Here is a 17,558-nt window from a genome sequence, read left to right as displayed (position 1 = left end):
ACATAGGTTGGTAGGGACTGAGTCTAATCACCTCTAATGGAATTCTGACACCCAAATAGCACGTTCAAGCCCTCAGTGGTCTCAGAGACTTTGCAATGAACAGGGCTTTGAAAACTACCACTAATGACTCAGTGTGTTCACTGATTTTCAACACGCATTGAAGAACATATGTTGTGTTTTTCATCTTGGTTGTTTATAATTTTTATATTTTCTACATTTTGTAATGGGTTAAAAAGCAAATAAAATGCTTAGACACTTATTGAGCATTTAGCAGAGCATTACTCATTTGACAAAACAGAAATATGAAACTTGACTCATATCCTTAGAAAACTGGTAACCTAATTAAGAAGACACTAGTATCCATACTGATGAATATAAAAAGAAAAGGCATGAAGAGAGCTGCATTACAGGGTGTAGTGTAGTGGTGCTGCAGATGCCCAGAGATGTGTGTAGTGTAGAAAGAGCCCTGAACTGGGAGGAAGAAGATTTGGGTTCATGTTCAGGCTCTTTCAGAGCACTCAGTCCATCTGAGCTCTCAATTACTTGTAAGAATAATGAGGACAATAATTCAACCTAGAGATGCAGCCAAGACTGAGAGAGAGAACTTAAGCCGAAAGTATTAAGTGCTATGTGAGTTTAAAATGTTGCTATTGGTGAATGATCACCAAGGATAGGAGCAGCCAAGGAAGCCTGGATGTCACAGCTCCTCACCCCTGCCTATCTCAGAGTGATGTTTGCAGTGGTTAGCTGGAAAGGGTGAGTGCGGGCTAAGTGGCAGGACCACATGGGACCACACAGAAAGGGGCCACTGGGCCTGCCAAGGATTTGACTGTGAAAATGACCTGGTGAGGAGAAGCAGTTGGGACAGATGAATGAGAAACCATTCAGTGGTCCCCGATGTAAAGTGGATCCTGTTTATCTTAGGTAGCCTCAGGCTCCTGAGGGACACCACCCACTTTCCCTACCCAGGAAAGGCCAAAAAAAGGAGTTCCTTGATGGAGATAGATCATCAACCTTTCTTTAGTCCTAGATTCTCTCCCAGATCCCAAAGTCCATCTTCTTTCAGGCCCAAAGTTTTTTTTCCTGCTCTTTAAATTCAAACAGGTCCATTTTTTTGTTTTTAGGCAACCTTTTCATTTTCCTGTTCAGTTGAGTCCCCTGTCTCAGGTTCTGTTATCTTATCCATCTGAACAACTGCTCCTTCTCTCTATAGCACTTCTGGTACAGGTAGCACCTCCCTCCCTACTGAGTTTTGTCTTGCTTGGAGTTTGCCTTCTCAGAACAAATGATTCTTTTATATTTTTTTGTTTCTTTTTTTTTTTTTTTTCCATTTTTTAAAATTAGTTGGAGGCTAATTACTTTACAATATTGTAGTGTTTTTTGCCATACATTGACATGAGTCAGCCATAGATTTACATGTGTTCCCCATCCTGAATCCCCCTCCCACCCCCCTTCCCGTCCCATCCCTCTGGGTCATCCCAGCGCACCAGCCCCGAGCACTAGCTGACCTGGCAACGGAAACTTTGTTCTTTTTGTGAGAACTGGCACTAATGTGAGAGCTTCCCAGGTGGCACTAGTGGTAAAGAACCCATCTGCAAATGCAGGAGACATGGGTTCAATCCCTGAGTCAGGAAGATCCCCTGGAGGACGGCATCGCAACCCACTCCAGTATCCTTGCCTGGAGAATCCCATGGACAGAGGAGCCTGTCTGGCTCTGGTCCAGAGGGTCGCAAAGAGTCAGACACGACTGAAACGACTTAGGACGCATGCACAACACCAATGTACCTCACTTAGCTGATACAGAGAAGTGTTTCTTGCTTTCATGTGTTACCTTTTAAAATTATTAGTCTTCGTGATTTGATGCAGATAAACTCATGATCCCACAGGCATCCAGCAGGCAGCCCTTTCTATGACTTCACATTATCAGTCCTTTGAAGAGTCACAGAGAGGAACTGATAAACATTTCACTTCTTTCCTTTTCTCTGCTTTTTGTCTTTGATAAAAAATATCAGTCAGGGGGAAAGGCGACCACTTCCTTCTTTAAAATGATTCACCAACCATGAGCCCTTGCCATTTTGGTTTCCCTGACTCAAGCAGACCTCCTGCAAGTGATTGGAATCGGACTGATCTACCAGCACCAGCACCCACAAAAGAAGGGTCTGCTGATGAAAATAAGATATGGGCCTGTGGTGCATCCAGCTCCCTCTCTGTGGAGGCTGCTTCATGAACTTCAGTCTTAGCCACATTCCTGACTGACTTCTGGGCCAAGACAATATGGTAGGTGTATGGTTGTGTTTTAGACTGGCTTTCATTTTGCTTTGGGGTTTGTCAACCTCAACACTGTGGACATTTGAGTTGAATCATTGCTGTGGTGGTTGTCCTGTGCATTGTAGGATATTTAGCAACAAGCCTGGCCTCTACCACCTAGATGCCAGTAAGACAAACCCCAGTTTAAGACAGTCAAGAGTGTCTTTAGAGATGCCAAATCTTGGGAGGTGAGCGGGAAGGGAGAAAAATTATCCCTGGGTGAAAATCACTGAACTACAGCCAACCAGAGATGTCCTCTCTCACATTTGAAAGGTTCATGATTGCTGCTATGCTACTTTTGCCACTATGACAACTGCATCCAATATGAGAGTCTCTGTATGTCAGATCTGGGATGAAGTACACCCACAATTTGTCTCTGGTTTTCCAGCAATGCTGTAAGAGGCTAGGTAACAGGGCCAAGTCACAAAATGAATGGGTGTTGGAGATAGGATTTGAAAGGAAGCTCCATGAATTAAGAGCATAAGCTCCTAACCATCAATGTATATTATAGCTTATCATGGACTCCAGCTTCTGGTACTGTCCTTGGTTGTGACAATAAGGTGTTAATAAGTGGCAAACCTGTTGAAGCTCTTGGCCAACCTGACCAATGGACCTGGAGGAGCAAACTTTTTGAAAGTTTTTGGAAAATGCTACTACACTAGCCTCTGCAAAGGACACAAGATTTAGATCCTGCTAACTTTTGTCAGATCTATTGAATTGGTACAGTGCTGTCTGCCACTCAGTTATCACAGACAGCATACCTGAGCCACTTTCCCAAATGTGGATTTCTTAGAGCTCTGTGCAGCAGGCGCAGGCAATTGTTTACAGAGAAAGGGCACTCTATAAGACTGGAGAAGTCCTATCACATTTAGTTTCCATTGCATGAAACCGATTCTTAGTTTATCTTTTAAATGTACTACAATATTGTAAAGTAATTAGCCTCCAACTAATAAAAATAAATGGAAAAAAATATACTCTGAGAACCCCTCTTCTCTTGGAAAAGGAGGCTGGGGAGATTACTTTTATCAAAGGCAAGCAAAAGGTATTTGGCTTACTCTTCCTGGAAGAGGACATAACCCAGAAGCATGGCTAGGCCTTGGTCCACTACTGCCAGCTAGGGTGAGCCCAGGACTCTCCTCAGAGGAGAGCACTACCCATCAGCCAGCCACCACAGCTGGACTGTACTATCTTGGCAGCCTGGCTAGAGTGCTCCTGGTATTTTCTAAAGAATCATACTTGGAGGAGGGGATTTGGGCTCCTGAGAACAACATTTCTTTACACTGGCTCCATGTCACATTCATGAACTAAGTCATGATTCTGTCTTGCTTTGTTCCTTTTGAGGGGTAAGCAAGCCTCATGCTTTTAGCATGTTGTTATATCCATATATCTGAGTCGCAGCATGTTGGTAGTATGATACTGAGTTGATTTGCCTTTGTGTGCTCCTATAGGCTTTCTTTTCCTTTTTAAACACTTGTACTCAGACTATGATAGACTAATCAGGAAATTGAGAACTTTTAGAATGCTTCATTTTCCTGAACTGTAATGAATTATGATCAACAGAGACTTTCTTTTCCTTCTTTCCTTCCCTCCTTCCTTTCCTTATTTCTTTCTTCTTCCTTGAATGCAGAGAGTTAACACCTTCTTCAGGTCATGATGCATTATCATTATTCATCCATGCAAAAACTCTGTTACATTTTTTATTTATAAATATATTCAGTTTTATCCCCCTTTAGTAAGTCCTTTCTCTCTTCCATATGCAACCCTTTTAATATAGATTTAAAAAAAAGTGTGTTCTTGTGAAAAGGTATATTTGTTTTGTATGTATATATTATTAATTTGTGTAAATGATATTATTTTATTTTTCTCATTTCTTTTTTCACTTGGCACTATTTTTAATATAGTTTTGGAAATCCTTAACATAGCAATCAGAGAAGAAAAAGAAATAAATCCAAATTGGAAAGGAAGAAGTAAAACTGTCACTGTTTGCAGATGACATACTATACATAGAAAATCCTGAAGACACCAGCAGAAAACTATAACTCATCAAAAAATTCTATAAATTTGCAGGATACAAAATTAATATACAGAAATCTGTTGCATTTCTATACACTAACAATGAAATATCAGAAAGAAAAATTAAGGAAATGATTATGTTTACCATCACATCAAAAATAATAAAATACCTAGGAATGAACCTCCCTAAGGAGGCAAAAGACCTGTACTCTGAAAACTATAAGACACTGATGAGAGAAACTGAATACAACAGAAACAGAAAGATATATCATGTTCTTGGATTGGAAGAATCAATATTGTTACAGTGGTCATACAATTGAAGGCAATCTACAGATTCATGCAATCTTTATCAAAATACCAATGGCATTTTTCACAGACCTAGAAAAAATAATTTTAAATTTTGTATGGAAACATGAAGACCTATATTAGCCAAAAAAAAAAAAGTTAAAAAGGAAGAACAGAGCTGGAGAAATCATGCTTCCTGACCTCAGGCTGTTCTACAAAGCTATAACAATCAAAAGAGTATGGTACTGACACAAAAACAGACATACAGATCAATGTAATATGATAGGGAACCCATAAATAAATCCACACACTTATGGTCACTTAATCTACAACAGTTAGAACCAGACATGAAACAACAGACTAGTTCAAAACTGGGAAAGGAGTACGTCAAGACTGTATATTCTCACCCTGTTCCTTTAACTTCTATGCATGGTACATCATGTAAAATTCAGGGCTGGATGACTCACAAGCTGGAATCAAGATTCCTGGGAGAAATATCAATAACCTCAGATTCACAGATGATACTACTCTAATGACAGAAATCAAAGAGGAACTAAAGAGTCTCTTGAGGAGAGTGAAAGAACAGAGTGAAAAAGCTGGCTCAACACTCAACATTCAGGAAACTAAGAATATGGCATCCAGTTTCATCATTTCATGGCAAATAGATCGGGAAAAAGTGGAAACAGCTGCTGATTTTATTTTCTTGGCCTCCAAAATCACAGTGGATGGTGACTGCAGCCACAAAATTAAAAGATTCTTGCTCCTTGGAGGAAAAGCTATGACAAATCTAGACAGCATATTAGAAAGCAGAGACATCACTTTGCTGACAAAGGTCCATGTAGTCAAAGCTATGGTTTTTCCAGTAGTCATGTATGGATGTGAGAGGTGGACCATAAAGAAAGCTGAGCCCTGAAAAATTAATGCTTTTGTATTGTGGTGCTGGAGAAGACTCTTAAGAGTCCCTTGGGCAGCAAGGAGATCAAAGCAGTCAACCCTAAAGGAAATAAACCCTGAATATTCATTGGAAGGACTGATGCTGAAGCTGAAACTCTAATACTTTGGCCACAGATGCGAAGAGCCAACTCATTAGAAAAGACCCTAATGCTGGGAAGGATTGAGGGTAGGAGGAGAAGGGAGTGACTAAGGGTAAGATAGTTGGATGGCATCACTGACTTAATGAACATGAGTTTGAGCAAACTGTGGGAGATAGTGAAGGACAGGGAAGCCTGGCATGCTGCAGTTCATGGGGTTGAAAAGAGTCGGACATAACTTAGAAACTGAACAATAGTCTACAACAAAAGAGGGAATTTATAATGGAGAAAAGGGAGTTTTTTCAATAAGTGGGGCTGGGAAAATGGGACAGCTACATGGAAAAGAATGAAACTGGAACATTCTCTAACACCATATACAAAAATAAACCCAAAATGAATTAAAGACCCAAATGTAAGACTGAATACTATGTAACTCGTAGAGGAAAAACATAAGCAAAACACTCTTCTGACATAAATAGCAAAATTTTTTGATCCATCTCCAAAAGTAAAGGAAACAAAAATAAACATATGGGATCTAAATAACTTAAAAACTTTTGCATAGTGGAGGAAGCCATTGAAAAAATGAAAAGACAACCTACTGAATGGAAGAAAATATTTGCAAATGATATAACTGATATCCAACATATATAACCAGCTCATACAACTCAACATTAGAAAATGAAACAACCAGATTAATAAACTGGCAGAACTCAATAGACGTTTTTCCAAAGGGAAGTGCTGGTGACCAATAGGGTCATGAAAAGATGGTCAACCTTGCTAATCATCAGGGAAATGCAAATCAAAACCACAATGACATATCATTTCACACCTGTCAAAATGGTTATCATCAAAAAGAACACAAATAACAAATGTTGGTAAGGATGTGAGAAAAGGGAAACTTTGTACACTGTTGGTGGAAATGTACATTGGTGCAGCCACCACCAAAAACAAAACTAGTGGTTACTGGTTACCCAGCTTGAGAAAGCACCACCAATGATCACTGTCACCCAGGCTCTTTTCTGGGAATGGATCACCTCTGCATTCTAAGGCTAAGCCTTTTCTCTGGCACTGGCCACCTCAGATTCAGTACATGGAGTGAGCCTGGCCAGAGTGTTTCCTCAGCTTGGGCTGGGTCATGTGGTGAGGGAGTTGTGGGAAACCTAGGGACCACTAGGGCAGATGTCTCTCCACCCCACCTAGTGGCAAGCCATTGTACACACACTCCTAGTGAGCTGAGTCTAGGCTTCTTTTCCATCTGTCCCAGTGGTCCTCCAACAAGGCAAGAGGGTTTGTCTCCTCCATGTGGGACCCCAGAACTGGGATGCACAGTCTTGTGCTTGACCTGCTCAGTCCTCAGTGCAGGTACAATCTCCCTTTTCTTCTGAGTCCCCTCCCAGGAACAGAGATCCCAATTGTCACTTTTCTTCCTCTCCTACCCAATGATGGAAGTATCTTTCTTTCAGTTTTGGTTGTATTAAGAGTCCTTCTGCTAGTTTCCAGTTAGTTTTCACTGAGAATTATTGTACACATAGATGTATTTTTGATGTGCTTGTGGAGGGAAGTGAGCTCCATGTATTCTTATTCTGCCACCTTGATCTCTCCTCTCTAGTTTTCAAATGCATGAACATAGTATATCTCTTTATTATTTTGATCTTTCTTTTTCAGTAGCTTGTAGTTTTCATTATATAAGTTCTACACATGTTTTGTTAGATTGACACAGAAGCATTTCATTTTTCCTGAGTGATTGTAAGTGCTTTGTACTTTTAGTTTTGATGTCCACATGTTCATTGCTGGTATACAGAAATTCCTTACTCAGTTTCTCATCTTTTTAGACTTCAAAGATAAAATTGTTAGATCTTTTTAAAGTAGTTCCACAGGCCCATGTGGCTGTGTTTAGATTTTTTTCAGTCTATTTTCTTTTTGTCACTCCTACTGAATAATTTCTACTGTTCTGTCATTTCACTGATTCCACCCTCTTTCCCTTCCATTGTGCTGTTGAGCCCATCCATTGAATTTTTAAAAATTTTATCTACTGTATTTTTCAGTTCCAAAATTTTCATTTGATTACTCTTTATGCCTTCCATTTCCTGACTGAAATTTTCCAAAAAATTGTTTCAAGTATGTTTTTAATTTATTGTTGAAGCATTTTTCATAATGCCACCTTAACGTCTTTGTCATGTAATTCTAGTATCTCTGTCATCTTGATGTTGGTGTTAATTTTATTGTCTTTTTTTCCTTTGAGTTGAGATCGTCCTTGTTCTTGATATGACTAGTTACTATCAACTGAAACCTGGACATTTTTTGGCATTAAGTTATGAGACGCTAGCTCTTATTGAAATATTTTATTTGTTGTCTTTGACACTGCTATGACAGAATAAGGGAGAATTTTACTTTATTAGGGCCACGTATGGATCCAAATTCTCCATTTGACTTTACAACTCCACCTTAGAAACATAATGCAATGGGACTTTATAAACTCCAGGAGGATTATATGTAGTCCACCACTGAAGATTTTCATGCAGGAAAATCCAGACCTTTGTGAGTCAATATTGTCATATTTGCATACATAATGAAAGACTAACTATAATGTGTGTGCTATAATTTTATATTTCCAACAATGCCCAATTAGCAGTCACCAGGGATCCTGGAGCAGCCTTGATCTCTAGAAGGCTTTGTTCTATCTTCTTCTAATGAGGTCAGGTGTGCCCACTGGTCCTGGTGAATCCTAAGTGGTGTCGAGAGACAGTCCAGTGCTAAAATATAGATGGGAAAATTCATTTCACTTTCATCTCTGCTCCCAGAGACATGTGCATTTTCCCAAAACTGGAGAGGTGGGGAGTGGTAATGCATTTTATCTGCCCTGCAAGCCATTTTTGAGAAATTTTAGAGAAGTGTGTGCACCAGGGACCAGTTTGAGAGGAGGCTGTTGTCTCCCACAATGCCCTGTAACGTTTCCCAGCCAGCGGTGTCTCCTGCTGGTGGTGGCTGAGGTAGGAGCAGAATGGGAGTCTGGGGGACTGGGAGCCTGCAAGGAGAGTATGATAGCTTTTTGAAATTTCTAGAGAACTCACTCCCAGATTCCAGTAGAGTATCAAGGGCAATATGTGCTCTTCTTTCTTTCCCAGAATTTCATCAGAAAGGATGGCCATGAAACTGTCACTTTGGTTCATCCCAATTTTGGAAAACTCTGGATTCATATGAAGAGGAATGTTTAGCAGATATGATACACATGTTGAAATTTTCTCTGGGAAAAATTAGGGTTATTTCAAATACAGGTGTTTCCCTTTATTCTTTCCTTCTTCCTTCCTTTCTACTCTCTTTCCTTCCCTCCTTTTCTCTCTCTTGCTCTTTCCTTCCTTCCTTTATGCCTTTCTTTCTTTTTCTTTCCTCCCTTCCTTCTGCCTAAACCAGTATCTTCCTTTGTTACAAGAGTAGAGGACAAGTCTTTGGTTACTGTTAGTTGCATGTGGGTGAGTATATGACCTTAGTGTGATTGGATAATTTTGTAATTTATTTATTTTAAACTGAAGCAAAGTCTGCTTCTCTTTAAGCTGGTCTTACAATACTGGGCTGTATCAGATGGTCTAGTTCAGAGATCAAAGATTAACATTAATTGCGTGAGAAAGGCTCACATAAGAGAGATTTATGGGTTAAAGAGTGAAAGGTATTATTTTATTTAGGTAGACAGTTGGAGAGAAAATGAATCAGAAAATAATTGAGGGAATCAAAGCATGCACTCTCTTTTTGTCCTTAACCTGAGTGAAAGTGTTAGTCACTCAGTCGTGTTTGACTCTTTACGACCCTGTGGACTGTAGCCTGCAAGGTTTCACTGTCCATGGAATTCTCTAGGGTTGCCATGCCCTCCTCCAGAGGGCCTTCCTGATTTAGGGATTCAGGGATTCAGGAAACCTGCATCTCTTACACTCCCTGCATTGGCAGGCAAGTTCTTTACCATTAGTATCACCTGGGAAGCCTGCACAGAACAAAGGAAAAATTCTCCTCTTTTACTAGCTAGTCTCAGACTTTGTAAAAAACTGACCTTGGTTGGCTCTCCAACAATCTGATCAGAGTCTGTTTGTTAACTCTTCTAATCTGACTCACTTTAGAAAGCTGCAACTCGGACCACCAGAAAATTTCCTGCAAGTGATGCTATAAATGCAGATGTCAAATCCTAAGCACATCAAGGGGGGATTTTTTTTGTGCAGTGACAGACTCCACGACCATAAGTTTTTTTAAGGCTATAATTTTCCTTTTGCCATATTCATCTTGTAGATGCATGGTATGAGAGATATCTTACCAGGAATATGTTGCATAAGTAGATACACAACTAAAAGGACTTTTTTCTGCTTGGCAATAGACTATTTAGGAAAATGACTAGCCCTGTTAAAATGATTTTATGAAAACTTGTAGCTACATGCAGTTCTTATTTGTCCAAGATTTTAGGCTGTGTCTCCATAAACATAATTAAAGATAGAAATCACTTATTTTTACTTATTAATGGACAAAAACTATACATAAAATATAATGTTTAAAATAATAAACAATCTAGTCACCATGCCTACATTATTTTATATATGTAATAAAATAAGGTTCTTCATTCCTTAGTCACGACACTGCATAACAGAAAGAGAGTTTATTAAAGAAATGGAAAAGTCATTAATGGGGGATGCAAGAAATAGGACAGCAGCTCAGGAATTCACCCTCGAGGGGTTTCCTGCTGTCCAGCACCTGGGGAAGGTCCTCTTCTTGGTGCACCTGCTGATGTATCTGGCCTCCATCACAGGAAACATACTCATCATCACCATCACCTGGGCTGACCATCACCTCCAGACACCTATGTACTTCTTCCTCAGCAGTTTTTCCTTTTTAGAATGCTGTTTTATAACCACTGTTATTCCTAAATTGCTGGCCATCTTTCTGTTGGGGAGGCAAAAAATTTCCTTTGCTGCCTGCATCACACAAGCCTTTGTCTTTCTTTTCCTGGGAACAACTGTTTTCTTCCTTATGGCTGTATTATCCTTGGATCGGTACATGGCCATTTGCCAGCCTCTTTATTATCCAACCATCATGAACCCGAGGATGTGTTCCCTTCTGGTCACTGTTTGCCTAGTTTTGGGGTTCTCCCTCATGGTGGTTCCAGTTACAAAGCTTTCTCAGTTATCCTTTTGTGGCTCCCATGTCATTCCTCACTTCTTCTGTGATTTAGGGCCCTTGATTAATCTTTCTTGTTCTGACATCAGATCTGTTGAAATGTTGGCCTTTGGCCTTGCTTTGTTTATCCTTTTGACATCCTTCATTATAACCATCATTTCATACAGCAACATAGTAGTCACAATCATGCATCTCCCATCAGCCAAGGAGCGACAGAAAGCTTTCTCCACCTGCTCCTCTCATCTCATCGTCCTCTCTCTTATGTATGGCAGCTGTGTCTTTATATACATGAAACCAAAGGGAACAAATCAACTGTACTCCAACAAGGAGGCTGCCCTTGTGAACACGGTGGTGACCCCCCTGCTGAACCCTGTCATCTACACTCTACGGAACAAGCAGGTCCACCAGGCTCTGAGGAATGCCCTGACCAGGGTGCGATTGCAGAAATAGAACCACAGACTCGTGGAGGGCAAATCCACCTTTTCCACCTAATGCAGTCTCCCTCCTATTTCTGGAATCTCCTATATAGACTTGCAAATATGTTTTTTAAGGTTCTGCTTATTTCTTCTTATAATAAATTTTTTGTCTTATGAATGCCCACTATTTGCAATTACTAATATTCTTCTTTATATTCAGATGAAAAATCTTCCTGGACCTTCTTCTATTAATTCATTTTTTGAAATTAATTTATTTTTATTTTTGGCTATGCTGGATCTTCATTGCTTCATGCAGACTTTCTCTAATTGTGGCGAATGGGGGCTACTCTCTGGTTGTGGTGTGGGCTTCTCCTTGTAGTGGCTTCTCTTGTTGCAGAGCATGAACTCTAGAGTGTGCAGGCATCAGTAGTTGTTGCACGTGAGCTCAATAGTTGCAGCTCATGTGCCCTAGGGTGCAGGCTCACTAGTTGTGGTACATGAGCTTAACTGAACCCACAGCATGTGGAATTTTCCTGGATCAGATATCAAATCTGTGTCCCCTGCATTGGCAGGTGTATTCTTAACAATTGGACCACTAGGGAAGTCCTATTCATTTGTTTTAGATCAATAGCATTCAACAAATTTTAATGAAGAACCCAACATACATAATTCCATTTGATGCATGTGGAATCTCAAAGTTGGGAAAATGTGGCTTTAAATATCTACTTGTGATGAGTGCAAGGGGATGGAGAGTAAAATTCACAAGTATTAAGAATATCAAATTGGTTCAGGCATAGATGTAACACAGTCACTATATTGAGTTTTGAAGGACATATATGTACATAACTGTCATAATGATAATAAAATTACTTAAAATGACTCAATAAAATTATTTCAATGTTGAATATGTTGTATATAAGTAGAATATAAATCTTTACAACTCTAGTTCCCACTATGATGAAAATTTATATGTCTGTAGTTGAGAGTTCCCATTGGTTTTACTGCTTTGCCAGATTGATTTCACTACAGAAGACCTGAATAAGAAGGAGCACAGGAAGGGAAACTACAGAAAGTTTAAAGAAGTTTAATCATAGATGGAAATAAGTCTAACTGTAATTGAAAGTCTCGTCAAATAAATCTATAACAAGGATCTATATTTATGAATGAGAGATTTGATACAATAACCTCTGGGTGTCCATTGTTAGTTCTAATGTGAAATAACACTGTTGCTACCTGATACGACACATGTACATGCTATAATAGAAATACAGTTTGAGCATGGCAGAGAGATGATAGGATGTTTTAATGAAAGAATTACAACTGTAATTTAATTAGTCAATATTTTGATAGGAAATGATAGATTTGGGGTCAAAACGGTGAGAAAAACCCCAGAGCTGGAATTTACCTGGCTTGGTTGGTTGATAGCCACAATGCTTTTCTCTGACCATATTTTTCTGTAACTGCAGACATAATAAAATTCCATGTTGGAAAGACTTTTGGCACAAGATTATGTAAGAATTTGAAGAACAGATTTACTCAACTTACAGAACACATTTTTGTCCAATCTAAGCATATGCATTGGGCTTCCCTAGTGGCTCAGATGGTAAAGAATCTGCCTTCAATGCGGGAGACCTGGGTTCAATCCCTGGGTTGGGAAGATCCCCTGGTTGGGCATGGCAACCCACTCCAGTATTCTTGCCTGGAGAATCCCCACGGACAGAGGAGCCTAGTGGGCTATGGTCCATGGGGTCACAAAGAGTTGGACATGACTGAGCAACTAAACACACATGCGTATGTAAAGATCCCTGTATTTTTTGTGTGTAGGCATCTCTTTTTTCCTCATACTTGAGATGCTCCTTTGGCTCGAGGTGTTGTGTCAACAATGATTTTCCCCAGAACTACTAATGAACTGTGTAGTTATTGACAGCAGGATCTCCTTACATGAGGGCACGTGGCAGAGGAGGCTGGAGGGATTGAGGGCATGCAGGTGCACAGCTAGGAGGGGCTAGCTTAAGGTGAAACTTGTGTGCAGGGTAATGAGAGGAGGTAATGCTGAATTGGGGCCATACATAGCCTTTAGTACCCCAAATATATAAAGAAAACACAAATCAGTGACAAAACCCCCAGAAATAACCCTGATAAAATAAGGGTTTTGTAAAAGACCTAAGTAGGCATTTTCTCAAAGATGACATACCAATGACTAACAGGCACAGGAAACTATGCTCAGCATCACTAATCAAAAGGGAAATGCAAATCAAAACTATGGTTAGATCTCATCTCACACCTGTGAAGATGTCTGCTACCAAAATAATCAAAGGACAAGAAGTGTTGATCAGGATATTGAGAAAGGGGAACTGTTGTGCACTTTTAAAAGGTAATTTTATTTATTTATTTTGGCTGTGCTGGGTCTTTGTTGCTTCACAGGCTTTTTTTCACTTGCAGGTAGCAGAGGCTACTCTCTAGATGTGGTATGCAGGCTTCTTGTTGCAGTGGCTTTCTTGTTATGGAAGATGGGCTCTAGGGTGTGCAGGTTTCAGTAGTTGCAGTTCCTGTGCTCTAGAGCACAGATTCAGTAGTTGTGGTGCATGGGCTTAGTTGCTCTGAGGCACATGAATCTTCCCAGGTCAGGGATCAAACACATATTTCCTGCTCTGGCAGGTGAATTTTTTTACCACTGAGCCACCAGGGAAGACCCTGTTGTACACTTTTGATGGGGATGTAAACTGGTGAAGCCAGAGTGGAAAATAGTATGGAAGTTCATTAAAAAATTAAAAATAGAACTACCATATGATTTCCAAATCCTTTTGTGGGTATGTATTCAAGAAATGGAAATCCAGGCACTTCCCTGGTGGTTTAGTGATTAAGAATCTGCCTGTAAATGCAGACATGATTTCAATCTCTGCTCTGGGAAGATCGCACAAGCTGCTGAGTAACTGAGCCCATGTACCACAACTACTGAAGCTTGTGTGCCTAGAGCCCGTGCTCTGCAACGAGAGGCCACCACAATGAGAAGCCCTCACATTGCAATGAAGAGCAGCCCCTGCTCTTTGCAACTAGAAAAAGTTCACACACAGCAATGAAGACTCAATGCAGCCAAGAATAAATAAATGAGAAATTGAAATCCAGATATTGAAGAGACATCTGCACTCCCAGACTCCTTGCAACATTATTCATAATAGCCATGATATAGAAACAACTTGTGACCATTGAAGGATGAATGGATAAAAACATATGGTATATACATCAGTAGAATATTATTGAACTGTAAAAGAAGGAAATCCTAAAATATGTGACAACGTGAATGTATCTAGAGAACACTGTACTGAATAAAACAAGCTGGACCCAGAAAGACAAATACTATATGATCTCTTTTTTTTTAAATGAGGAATCTGAAATAGCCAAACTCAAAGGACAGAGAGTAGAACAGTGGTTTAAGAGGGTCTGAGGTGAGCCAGAAAGAGGGAGGTAGGTGTCAGTCAAAATATGCAAATTTCAGCACTGCAAGATGAGTGAGTTTTAGACTCTACTGTACAACATGGGGCCTAGTGTTATGATACTGTACTGTGTTAAATTTTTGGTTAGTGGGCAGATCTTGTGTTCTTAACTACAAAAGCAAACAAAACTAAAGAGGTTGGTAAAAACTTTTGGAGGTGATGTATAGATTTATGGCCTTGATTGTGATAATGGTTTCATGAGTGCATACTTATCTTCAATGTCGTCAAGTTGTACACATTAAGGATGCACAGCTTTTTATATGTCAATCATACCTCAATATGGGGGCTTAACGATAACCCTATATGCAAAACAGAAAAAGAGACACAGAAGTACAGAACAGACTTTTGAACTCTGTGGGAGAAGGTGAGGGTGGGATGTTTCGAAAGAACAGCATGTATATTATCTATGGTGAAACAGATCACCAACCCAGGTGGGACAAGTGCTCGGGCCTGGTGCACTGGGAAGACCCAGAGGAATCGGGTGGAGAGGGAGGTGGGAGGGGGGATCGGGATGGGGAATACGTGTAAATCTATGGCTGATTCATATCAATGTATGACAAAACCCACTGAAATGTTGTGAAGTAATTAGCCTCCAACTAATAAATAAATAAATAAATAAATAAATAAATAAATAAATAAATAAATAAAATGCAAAGTGCACCTTCTTTTAGTCAAAACAACACGCCTCAGATGAAAATTTTATTGGATGGATTGAATAGCATATTGGACATTACGGATGACAGAATAGCAAATTTGAGGATGTAACTATAGAAAATTAAAAAATTAAAACACATACAATAAACCATTCATTTAAGCTGAAAAGAGCATCAGTGAAGTTTGCTCCTTGGAAGAAAAGTTATGACCAGCCAAGACAGCGTATTAAAAAGCAGAGACATTACTTTGCCAACAAAGGTCCATCTAGTCAAAGCTATGGTTTTTCCAGTAGTCATGTATGGATGTGAGAGTTGGACTATAAAGAAAGCTGAGCACCAAAGAATTGATGCTTTTGAGCTGTGGTGTTGGAGAAGACTCTTGAGAGTCCCTTGGACTGCAAGGAGATCCAACCCCCCATCCTAAAGGAAATCAGTCCTGGGTGTTCACTGGAAGGATTGATGTTGAAGCTGAAACTCCAATACTTTGGCCGCCTGATACAAAGAGCTGACTCATTTGAAAAGACCCTGATACTGGGAAAGACTGAAGACAGGAGGAGAAGGGGACATCAGAGGATGAGGTGGTTGGATGGCATTACTGACTCAATGGATGTGAGTTTGGGTAAACTCCAGGAGTTGGTGATGAACAAGGAGGCCTTGTGTGCTGCGGTTCATGGGGTCACAAAGAGTTGGACACGACTGAGTGACTGAACTAAACTGAATTAAATCCAAGAGGATGGGACATCTCTCCATTTTCTTGAATCATCTTCAATTTTCTTTATCAGTTTTTACAGTTTTCAGCATGTAAGTCTTTCACCTCCTCTGTTAAGTTTATTCTCATGTAGTTTTTGGTGTTATTTTAAACTGGATTTTTTTCTTTACTTTTTCTTTGTGATATTTTGTTCATAAGAAACTATCTAATTGTACTTTTACACACAAAGTGTTGTGTGGTATTTTGTACACCCTAGGGTAATTATGACTAATTTTATTTGAAGATGCTACAAGGGTAATATAGTCTTTGAGAGCACTTATTACACTGTTTCCATTCACAATTCATGCAATTCATTCCCTGTTAATATGACAATATTTTGCTTCCAACAACAACCAATGAACTTCCTCAGACTTATGTAGTATGTTCAGTATCTATCCAACTGTATTGTAAATTCTCCTAATGAGACCTAGGTATCTTTAAGGTTTGCTCATAGTCTCTGTTGCATCAACACTGATAAAAATTCCATATGTCACTTGAGTTTCCCTTTCTGACTGCAATGGTGTATATTTAAAGAAATTGAAATATGGATTTCAAAGAGATAACTGTACTCTTGTTCGCTGCAGCGTTTATAATAGCTAAGATATATAAATAACCTAAATATGCATCTACAGAGGAACAGATAAAGAATTTGTGGAATATATGTATATATTATATATGTGGAATATATATATATGTGTGTGTGTAGTGTTATATTTTTCAGCCTTAAAAATAGAAGAAACTCCTGTTATTTGCCACAACATGGATGTAACTGGGGGATATTATCTAAGTAAAATATTCCAGATGCAAAAGACAAATGCTATTTGATCTCAGATATATGTGGAATCTAATCAAACACACAGAGCAGAAAATTGAGTGTTGGTTTTCAGAAGCAGGGGGAAGGATAAAATAGAGAGGTATTAATAAAGGAACAAAGTTTTAGTTACACAAAATAAAGGGGTTCTGGACAGTTGTATGACATAGAGCCTATCGTTAACAATGTTCTGTTGTCTATTTAAAAATTTTTTTAAGATGGTAGATCTTATATTAAGTGCTTTTACCATATAAGGAAAAAACAACAGCAAAGGCAACAGGATGAAACTCTCAGAGGTGACAGATAGGTTTATGGCATTAGAGTGATGACAGTTTCACAAGTGTATCCTTATCTCCAAACACATCAAGTTGCATACATTAAATATCTACAGCTTTTTGTGTTTTAATCTTATCTCTTTGAAATATTTTAATGTTTTAAAAATTATTATTGGAATTTTTTTTGTGTGTAAAATTAACTCAGAAGTGTGTCTCAAGAAAATATTTTACATCCCCAGAATCTAATGTATTAATCCTCATGTTAGAATTCGTCCTTCACTGGGTATTACCTGTGGTGGGCAATGGCCAGCCTGGATCCACAAATTCAATTTGAGCTTTCTGGTCTTTAATTTTCTATTTGTCAGGCTCACACT

At 39.2% G+C, this 17,558-nt stretch overlaps 1 protein-coding gene across 1 annotated transcript; it reads left to right on the top strand.

Annotated features, from left to right (window-relative positions):
• The first annotated feature begins 10,295 nt into the window (after positions 1–10,295).
• LOC122446303 (olfactory receptor 6C2-like) lies at positions 10,296–11,237 on the top strand. Its single transcript, XM_043476303.1, has one exon. It carries the CDS (start codon positions 10,296–10,298, stop codon positions 11,235–11,237), a length of 942 nt encoding a protein of 313 aa, XP_043332238.1.
• Positions 11,238–17,558: the final 6,321 nt, after the last annotated feature.

This window comes from Cervus canadensis, chromosome 8, assembly GCF_019320065.1.
Source record: "Cervus canadensis isolate Bull #8, Minnesota chromosome 8, ASM1932006v1, whole genome shotgun sequence".
Lineage (NCBI taxonomy): Eukaryota > Metazoa > Chordata > Mammalia > Artiodactyla > Cervidae > Cervus > Cervus canadensis.
The sequence above is the reverse complement of the archived record's forward strand: the minus strand, read 5'-3'. Positions and strand labels throughout refer to the sequence as shown.